This window comes from Lampetra fluviatilis, chromosome 26 (genome assembly GCF_964198595.1).
Source record: "Lampetra fluviatilis chromosome 26, kcLamFluv1.1, whole genome shotgun sequence".
NCBI lineage: Eukaryota > Metazoa > Chordata > Hyperoartia > Petromyzontiformes > Petromyzontidae > Lampetra > Lampetra fluviatilis.
The window spans coordinates 6,116,011-6,126,293 of record NC_136300.1 but is presented as its reverse complement, the minus strand read 5'-3'; the positions used below and the strand labels follow the sequence as shown (position 1 = coordinate 6,126,293).

General features: G+C 47.4%; 1 protein-coding gene across 3 annotated transcripts in view; it reads right to left on the bottom strand.

Annotated features, from left to right (window-relative positions):
- Positions 1-165: 165 nt before the first annotated feature.
- LOC144942010 (copine-3-like) overlaps positions 166-10,283 on the bottom strand; it is a 27,984-nt gene continuing 17,866 nt past the window's right edge. For 2 of the 3 annotated variants that reach the window (XM_078868614.1, XM_078868613.1), the window contains exons 11-16: positions 9,749-9,882; positions 6,904-6,958; positions 6,632-6,683; positions 6,261-6,394; positions 5,228-5,464; positions 166-4,305 (exon numbers count right to left, since the gene is read on the bottom strand). In XM_078868614.1, the coding sequence (XP_078724740.1) occupies positions 4,198-4,305; positions 5,228-5,464; positions 6,261-6,394; positions 6,632-6,683; positions 6,904-6,958; positions 9,749-9,882 (720 nt within the window). In that variant the 3' untranslated portion in view covers positions 166-4,197. The remainder of the gene's footprint in view (positions 4,306-5,227; positions 5,465-6,260; positions 6,395-6,631; positions 6,684-6,903; positions 6,959-9,748; positions 9,883-10,283) is intronic. The other variant, XM_078868615.1, reaches the window with a different exon arrangement.

Genomic DNA, 10,283 nt, shown 5'->3' with positions numbered 1-10,283 from the left:
GCCAATTTGAGTGTCGAGTGGACGAACCACCGATTGCTGCCCACCATCACATCGCTGTGCACTGTGACCGTGCGCGACAACCTCCTCCTGCACCTTCAGTCGTTGGCGGGCAGACACATCAGGCAATTCCAAAGAGCCACGCACTCAGCAAAAACACAAACCACCTTGCCGCATACATTTTATTTCAATATCAAGCGTTCAATAAAAAAAAAGTTTAAAATGACTAATTTTGTAGTGATGAAATAACTAAAATACAAAGCTCATTACGGGCTAATAACCACATTTGTGACGGTGCAATGGTCAGTGCTCTCAAACGTTAATGCAACCACGAGAAGCGATGCCGGCTCGTTGTAAGGTACGATTCATTTTGACGGCTCAGAAATGAAAGTGGCATCGCCGTGCTGTGGATGCACTGTGCTTTGGTTTAATCGTCAAGGGGAGCCAGAAGAAGGATCCCATGCTAAATCAAGGCTGGGCAGGTAATATTCTCGAACATGTGATAACACTGCTGGCTTCATCTCAAACCAATTCAATGGCCAGGGCTCTAGTTACCTATTTGAACCTAATCACCGTCAGACTTTCAGTTGACGAACCCCCTTAAGTGGGTGGCTTTATCTTGTTTAACGTTGTTGTTTTTTTTGCATTTACCAGCCACACACGGCAGGATTGCTATCTTTTTAAGAGTCAAAAGTCCAAATGAAGATGAGATCTTTGGCTGCTTTAAGAAAACTGCATGAAAATGTAACTTTGTCAATGTTATAGTTCTATTTTATTTTAACATGAAATCATTCAATTTTACAATCAATAATGATCTACAATGTGTACAGTTACCACGTGGAGGTCTGAGAATTTCAGCGAAATGAATCTTGACATTCTAATTTTGATTTAATAATTTTTTAAAATCGCCACATTCAAATGTTGGTTCCCATTGGCCGAACGTTGTTATATAATTGGAGGTATTTAAGGGCACCAGGCTGACCAATAAAGGTCGTCTCCCCGAGGAGGGCAGATGGCGGCATGGATTATGACGGCACTGCAGAAAAATCCATTCTAAGGCACAAAGCAGCGCGGAATCTGTTGATGAAAGCAGCACATTCCAAATAAAAAAAAATGCACCGACAGTGAGGACTCATTTTCAGCAATTTATGCATTCGAAGCTTTGGCCAACTTCTTCGTAAAGGGGTATAATGGATGTGGGAGAAAACCAGCACATTAGAAGGAGCATAGTGCTTAACTGTCCGAAAATATAGATCGTGAACCTGCATGCTGTACTGCAAGCTCCTTAACTTCCATGCAGCCAAATAGACCTGGGAGCCTGTCTCGCAGCACATATCTGTGTTACCTACAAACAGTGGCTGCGGAGCCCTTGATTGCAGGCGTGTACCAGCACACCCTGCAAAGGCATGCTGTGCGCGTTTAGATATTTCACAAACAGCGAGTGCCAAATTTGCACCGGTGAGCCAATCGGCAGGAAGCAGGAGATGAGGATGGGTCAGAAGATACGGATATCAATTATTCGATGGCTCCGAAGACACGCATGCGAGCCACTTCGGCAAGCCTACCATTAAGCAGCCCATGAAACTGTTCGGAACAGGGCAGGGGTCACGTTATTGCGTTGACAATAACCTGCTAAGGCACAGGGTAGGGATTAAGGCTGCGTTGGGTGTGGGTATGAAACGGGAGGGGAGGTAAAATGTAACGTTCGCATTCCAGTTGGTAGAATTGCATTGCTTTGGCTTTGCAATGTAAAGAGTATACATTTTTCCCGTGATTTGGCAATGGCATTGTCACTTACAGCTTGTACTACTTCTATATTTAGCTCGTGTGGCACTTACTATACGTCACAATGAGCATACATATTACACGATTCGCGTAATTAGCATGCACATAAAATATGAATTAGGACTAGTTTGTTTTAACGTATGGCTTACTATGCGCCAACATTATTGTTCCTGTAAAATCTGTTCGTACGACATGCATATATATACATACATAAAGAAGCGCTTGTGTGCACACACACAAGGGATAGTCACACTATTTTGAGAGGACGAATCACGCTCATGTGAAGCTTACATAGGCATGTTCTAATCGTATTACAATATCACATGAAGAGGGAGGATGATGAGTGAAATAAATCAAGCACATGCCTGTCCCCTTACAATATCCCGCTCTCAAAACATGCAAACTATACCTTGCATATATGCATTTAGTAAAAATAGCACGCGTGGTTTCATGCCCACAAGCATGGCTTCAGCTATACAATGAAGGCATGCTAATGAGACATTGCCACAAAGCAAGGGCTGCCACTTTGCGAAAAGCCATAATTTCTGTTCCCAAGCAATATGTTGACGTACAGCTCTTTGTCAATCCACTGCTGGATGAGGGCCTACTCACGCCGTGCTAGTCAAGGGGGCTATATTTGACCGTACTTCACCACGCTGGTCAGTGTGGGTTGAAGGCGGAATCGACGTTGGGCAATAGTGCAGTACAACAGTGGATTTTGCTACACCGCCCTATTTTGACAACACAGCCCCACTGCAACAGCCTACAGTACCTGTTGTATGCATAGTGGTGATCACCCATCCAAGCACATTTTAGGATCAAACCTGCTTAGCTTCTGAGATTTTATGAAAATGTATGCATGTTGAAACATTCAACTAAATATACTGCGCAGACACAATTTAATCGGCACCACTTGGTTGGAAGTCATCAGTTGTTGTCCTACAGAGAGACTGGGCATCACGTAAGAATGTGATGTTCCCACCAATGGGTCGGCGACAGCAAAAAGGCACGGGCACGCCCAGTGCTCAGTTGAACAGAGAGTACATGGACTTTGACTCGTACGCACACACGAAGGTCTTACAGCTGCCCAAATTAGAATTAGCAAAGGAATTTGACAGTCATAAAACGGTAACCTGAAAACCATTTCGACACAACCCAAAGAAAAACACAAATATCCATTTTCTTGGAGATATGGAGCCCCCAGGATCTGTGCCCTGGGTTGTCCGACATGAATTTAAAACACGAATAAAGATGAATAACCCTCGTTAAGGTCAGGAGGGCACGTTGCCAACATCAAGACAACGACGCCATCACAGCGATCGTGTCGGACAGTCCAGGACACACGGCTGAGCAGTGTTTATTTAGTTAGTCAGCATTTTAGTGTTAGTTCAGTTGCCGACAACTTGCGGGATTTGAGTCAAGTCTTCGTCTGTGGATTTTGTCTCCTCATTCTTCTTCTTCCGTACGGCTGACGTAGATGCAGAGACAACAACTACAATTTCACATTGAGGTGGTCAAGCCGGATAGCCGCGTCAGGAGCAGTGTAATCGCTGTGATGTCTCCTTCGTATTTGTGGATCGGGGCATTGCGTCGTTATATGATCCTTATAGCGGTACCCCGGGGACCCAAATAATACAAAATGGCCGAGGCAATTCAATATTTTATTTCTGGGACACTATTTTTTTTCAGGGGTGTACTTAACTCCGCGACTGGGGTAACCAATCAATCCGAAATCAGTGCTACTCCGCAATTTCGAAACGCCAAACATCAGCATAGAAATACAAAATCCGTTATCGAAAAATTTAACTTTTAATAGTGCATTGTGCACAGCTCGTCGAGATGAGTCGATTGTCGCATCGCCGACCATCAACAGACTAAAAATGACTGCATCACGGACATTATGCGAGAGCCGGGGTAACTATGGTAACTATGGTACCCCGGGGTACCGCCATAAGGTTCATATGTTGTACGGTCTGTTCTGGATGATCACAGCCACACACTGGAGAGTTTTCCATTTTCCATTTGTGCGTCAGGTATCCACATCCGTCATGGGTTTTTTTCATCATTAAAGTAAAACGCTGACTAAATTAAATCCACAGAGTAAGAGTTGACTAAAATTCCACAGGTTGCCATCAGATGGACGAAGACTAAAAATAAAAAATAGTATGTTTACACACAGCAGCATAGCTGCCCTAAACAACAAGATCTGCAGCGTTTGTTTTTTTACTTGGGTATTTGATAAGTGAGCCTACCAGAATTAGCATAATATTGTAAGAAAAACACTTTGACTCATACCTCCCCCTCCACCTCCACCTCGCAAAGTCTTATATGGCACGGTTTCTCCACCCAAGATCAACCCACAAAGCTCGAGGGGGCTCATCCCATCCTCCGCAATCACTCGGCCACACGATCAACTTAGGATCGTGCGACATTCGGAGGGGGCAGACCCCTCTGTTTGAAATACGTCGTCACTTGCCGGGGAACCTCAGCCAGGACGCTCCTGGCCAGTGCCTCCTTGGGTGCCTGGGGAAGCACAAATCAGGAAACAAAACAGAAGACCAGTCAGTCAAAGCAAGCCTCCCCCCCTTCACTTATTCAGCACTGAGCATCAAAATGCGGGCAACTTTTGCTTGTCTCTGTTTATTAAAAAAACGTAGCATGAACAAAATGTAGCATGACTTGTCCTATGAGAAGTTGCGATGCCTTGGATTTCAATAATTAATTTGTTATTGTATCAAAATTCACATACAAAAGACAAAGACCCCCCCCCCATATAGCCATAACACACTTTTGGGGCAAGTGCTGTTAGCGAGCACCTTTTCAGGCCGGCACGGTACATGAGAGGGTGGGTAGCCAGCACCACACCTGACCGCCTTTGTCTCCCCAGTGGTGATGTTTACACGCCGCATAAGGTACAAATTTGAGGCCCAGGACCGGTCCAGACAATCGTCACTGGTGTTGGTGATCGTGAGCGGGAACGGACTCAGGTCGCAGGGTTGGTAGCGCAGAGCGTCGACTGCTGCACCACTGCTCCCCCATGCAATGGCACGACTTGTGGCTCAGAAGAGCAAGCTTTCCGTTTGATCTTCTCTAGTAAATACGTGGGGAAGTGGTCACTCGTCCTTCCCACTCGTCCTTCCCACTCGTCCTTCCCACTCGTCCTTCCCACTCGTCCTTCCCACTCGTCCTTCCCACTCGTCCTTCCCACTCGTCCTTCCCACTCGTCCTTCCCACTCGTCCTTCCCACTCGTCCTTCCCACTCGTCCTTCCCACTCGTCCTTCGCCCACTCGTCCTTCCCACTCGTCCTTGCCACTCGTCCTTGCCACTCGTCCTTCCCACTCGTCCTTCGCCCACTCGTCCTTCCCACTCGTCCTTCGCCCACTCGTCCTTCCCACTCGTCCTTCCCCCACTCGTGCGAGAGGGGGAGGGGTTTGCATTGCTCACGTTGCGGAAATCGCGGAACGGCACGAACTGCACGATGTCGCGGGCGGCCGGCTCGCCCGAGGGCGCCTTGAGGACGCCGCTGTCGCCATCCAGGAACTCCATGGCGGAGAAGTCGGCGTTGCCCACGCCCACGATGATGAGCGACATGGGCAGCCGGGAGGCCTGCACCACGGCGAGGCGCGTCTCATCCATGTCGCTGATCACGCCGTCCGTCACGATGAGCAGCACGAAGTACTGCTGCCGCGCACGCGCACACACACACACATGCACACGCACCAAGATCCCCCATGTAGCTTTTAATTAGTGCTCTTAGCGAGCAGCTATTTAGGCTGGTGCAGCCTGAGTTAACGAGATGGTATCTCAATGCAATAACCATGACGACAACACTACCCCTTAACAAAACACTCACACACTATATATACGTACACGAACATGGATGCAAAGGTCTCTCATTTAGCCTTACAGGCTGGAGGTACAAGTGGTGATGGCGGGCGCTTACCAAGGCCGAAACAGCGCCACGCCTGGCTTCCATTGTATCCCCAGTGCTGATGTTTACACACAGTGTGCCAGGCACCCATTTAAGGCAGAGACAAATTAGGGGAGGACTAGGACTGGTTCAAACATTACTTGCCATCGAGATTATCCACGACCGTGAATTGAACCCTGGTTACACGAACGTATGTACGTAAGCACGTGAGCGTGCGTGGATGCAGATGAACACGAATAATCACGCGCGCATCTGTGGCTCACCAGCAGAGGAGGACCACGTGGGTGACTTTACCATAAATCGTTTTGAAAATATTCTTAGGTTTTTTCGGTAAAGTCACGTAGGTAAAACATTTAAAAATTTAAATAAAAAATAAAAATCACGACGTTTCGGAGGCAACACAAGCTTCCGTCTTCAGGTCGAACCGTCACAGCCACGACAGCTGTATCAAGTAAACGTTTTGAAAATGTAAGCACGCCACACTGCACGGACACTTTATGATTCGGACCACCGCCCACGAGCCTGGCAGCCGCCGGGTTGCCTCACCGTGGCGGCGGGCTGCTGGAGGGCGTCCGCGGCGAATCGCGCGACGTGGTTGATGATCGGGGAGAAGTTGGTGGGGCCGTAGAGGCGCACCTGGGGCAGGCACACCTTGTACATGTCCACAATGCCCTGCACGCCTGCCGCACCAGCGATCGGGGTGCAACAGTTTGGGGGAGGGGAAACGAGCGTGATGAGACACATGGTCCATCTGCAATTCAGTCCCACTGCTCACGAGATGCACCTGACGGTTAGTAAGCGCAGAGCGCTAGCGGTGTATCATTGGGAAGTCGGGAAGACTGGAGTTGAGAAACCTGTTTCAGGGGACAATGTTTGGCTGAATTGATGACTTTTAGTGCCCACTCAATGCACATTACCGTTGCAGTATGGGTTTGCTGGATTGAAGTTCAGTGGAAATTCATGTGAAACCTGGGAGAGGAAACAAGATCAAGATTTAAGCGTGCACACGGCCAATAGGGGACAGCAGCAATTTTGAACCATCTAACAGTCATTATAATACAAAACTGATACAATTCGATAAAAGAAACCGTTAATGAAGCGTAGGAAAAACACGTAACAGCACACGAGTGGATTTAGACAAGAGCGAACGATCAAAGAAAATTCACGCGTAGCTTCTCAAACTCTTTACCTGCCAGCTTGGAGGGATCTGTGCCCCAAACCCAAAGGCAGGGAAGAGCTTATCCCTGTAAAAGAAACACAACCACCAGGCTCAGCCCAACATGCGCAAAGACACAACGAAACACGCAGCTGAGGCCCTCCCTAGCTCAGTAAATGAAGATAAAGTCGTGCAAATGCAGTCCCCTCAGTGCGAAGGGTACAGGAAATTGTAGTCTATCATCTGTCCGGCTGATGTAGATGCAGAGCAGCAATTTCACATTCAGGTGGTCAAGCCAGAGAACCACGACGCTCTTCAGAGCAGGACATACTCTCCCGGCCTCGGCTTTTGTGCTCGCCGCTGGGGGGTCAGGCTTTCTCAAGTGTTGCCCCAAGGATCTGGAATGCCTTGCCGGCGGTGATCCGGGACGCTACGAGCCTCGGTGTGTTTAGGAGGGAGTACAAGACTCACAATTGTTTCATGGCTTTTACTTAAACATGATTTTATTGTCCTTGCATTTCATTTGAGTGTACAATTTTTGATACCCCTTTGAGTGGAGGTGATATTATATTTAAAATAAATACGTATTTTTTTTTGTGTATCGCTGTGATGTCTCCTTCGTATTTGTGGATTGGGAATTACGTCGTTATATGCTGTATGGTTTGTTTTGGATGACCACAGTCGCACACTGGAGAGTTTTTAATTTTCCATTTGTGAAAGGGGTATCTGCATCTGCCGCAGTTTGTGCGGTGGATGCGGATTTAGGGTGGACCATGAGCTTCGTGGAAGATCAAATCCAGGGATCTTCTGTGTTGGGTCTTTCACAAGGTGTTTGTTTGAGAGTTCTTTTGAACTCCATTCAGCTCTCCAAACTACAACGGGGTTGAATTCGCATGGATCCAAAAAGGGCTATAGTGGGTAGTACAATCATGCCTTCTCATTCATCCCCCTTTGTAGATTTAATTGTTTGATTGCAGTATTTATTTACTCACTATGGGGGTGCACAGTGCAAATAAATCAAAGACACCAATCCCTGGCTGCCCTTGCACCATTGGGACTCCTTGTTGCTGGGTCCCTACAGGCCCCCCCCCCCCCGGTGCCCGTGGGTATGGCCCCCCATTGGCCCTGGATCACACCGCAGCATTGCCCCTTTTAACACATAGTAGCAGGCTTCACGACCAATATTATCCAGGGTTTTTCGGGGTTTGTCACGTAAACAAAACATGCCGATTAGTTACGAATTTAGCACCCCGGTGGGTGGGGGAGTAAACCCACACCGCTTACAATTCGAGCACGACGTTTCGGCAGTAATTACAACCAGCCTCATCAGGCGACAGCCAGAATTGCCATTGCTCCTCCTTACTCTCCCACGTGTCCCTCCCCGCTCTCCCATGTTGGTCGCTTCCCTTTCCACCATCCTTTACGTCACCTTCTTTCTCGGCTTTGTCCCTCACTGCCGTACGGCGTCTTTGGGGTGTCGCTGTTGCATTTAGATGCGACGTACATTGTGTCGCCGTTATCGTTGTGCTTGTTTATTAACCCAGGCTTTTCTTAAACAAGGGAATTATGGTGTCATGGGCTTTCATCTAGTTATAAAGGGCAAAGTGACAATGGTGATTAACATTTGCAATGCGTGAATGCCAATGCTCATGGACAAAAACAAGCCATTTCCCGCATGCAAAACGATCTGGGTATTTTTTATTTTTTTATCTCATCCAGTTAATACCGCAGCCTATGAATTTTAATGAGTTCCACTGCACCTCTGAATTCATTATAACGCAATTTAAAGCTACGGTTGATACACAACAACATATTTGAAGAGGAACATGTACAGGGAATTTTAGTCTAGCTGCCAAGTTAATTCTGGGTCACATCTATGCGGGGCATCGGTGGAATAGTTCATCCTTGTGCTGTTGGACATTTAATATCTGTGACCCAGCTGACAGCACATCCTCTTCACTGGAGGTGGTGGGATTTTATTCCATTAAATGACCTCAATGCATTATTGAGTGGGAGCAGGGGCCACGGTATGAGCAGAACGAGGATATTAATGCAGTGAAAGTCACCTAAGGTAAGACAAGATCTTAAAGCTGACCTTGAAATAGAAAAATAAAGAACTGAATAGATAATTCTGGCACGAGCAGAACATATTAATGTCCAAAATAGTTATGGTGGTGGTTGCAGGAATTCCGTTAGTGTGGTGCAGATGCCAATGGGTACAATGACAGTCATGAAGATAGCCAAGAACACCTATTATGATGTCTATTCCAATGCAAATGCTGAAACAATGGAAATGTAATGTTGATCTTGCTACTGGTGATGCTGGAGAATAACGTTTATGTCCCAATATGCAATCGAGCATGGAAGAGCAGTCATCTCTATTGTTGGCTTGAATCAGAGGTGGAAATTCCACTTTCCGAAAGCCATTGCTGACTTCCCACAATGTGATATGCATTTTGCTTTAATCATCCTGAATAAACTCAATCTTGTCCGATCCATGACACACAGAGCAACACTCACCGTTCCCCACAGCTAAGTTCAATAACTCACTACTGCACTGCCATCTTCTGGCCACCACACAGCTCAAGCCTGTAACACCTCACACATTCCTGTGCAATCTTCCATATAGGTACTAACCAGCCATCAATCTACCTGCTTAGCTTCACAGCTCGCGCGAGATGGGGCGCATTCAGTTGAAGGGCCGATTCGTTCACGGGCAACGCCACCACCAACGACGACGTTACTTTAGACGGCGACTGCTGGTATCGAACGCGCCACCGAGCGCCGCGGGCCCCCGCCCAGCACCCCCCCCCACCCCCGTGAAAATGTTTGCGCCGCGCCCGCGAGTGGCCAGGTGCAGCGGCGGCGGCGGCCTCACGAGTCGTAGTCCTGGATGACGTTGCCGATCGACCACAGCGCCGTCAGGTACTCGTTCACGCCGCTGGGACTCAGGAAGTGAAGCGAGTCTGGTGACCTCGGGTCCCCGTTGGACCCCGTGAAGTCGATCCCCACCTGGTGCAGCAGCACAAGGGGGGACTTTTAAACCGACGCATTTGGTGGAATTTATGCGCTGAAGCTTCATCAGCCATACCTGCTGAACAAGGAGATGAGCTGTTGACAAGTTTGTTGTTTTATTATTTTAGATGTAATTGAAGTTCATCAAAACTTCATGTCATAGGAGTGAAAATGTTTTGCACACACCAATGCTCTTGAGACAAAAAAATATTTTAAAATACTTTTTTTTTTTAAAACACGTTTTAATGAAATGTACCGTACTCGTAATGGCAGAACTCCACGACTCCAGGAAGTGGCCCCGCAGCTTGCCATAGCGTAAGGGACCGTGGTGATTTACATGCAACGTGAGTTGAGCGTGGACAATTAGACCCGTAAAAAATATTGTTTAAAAATATATT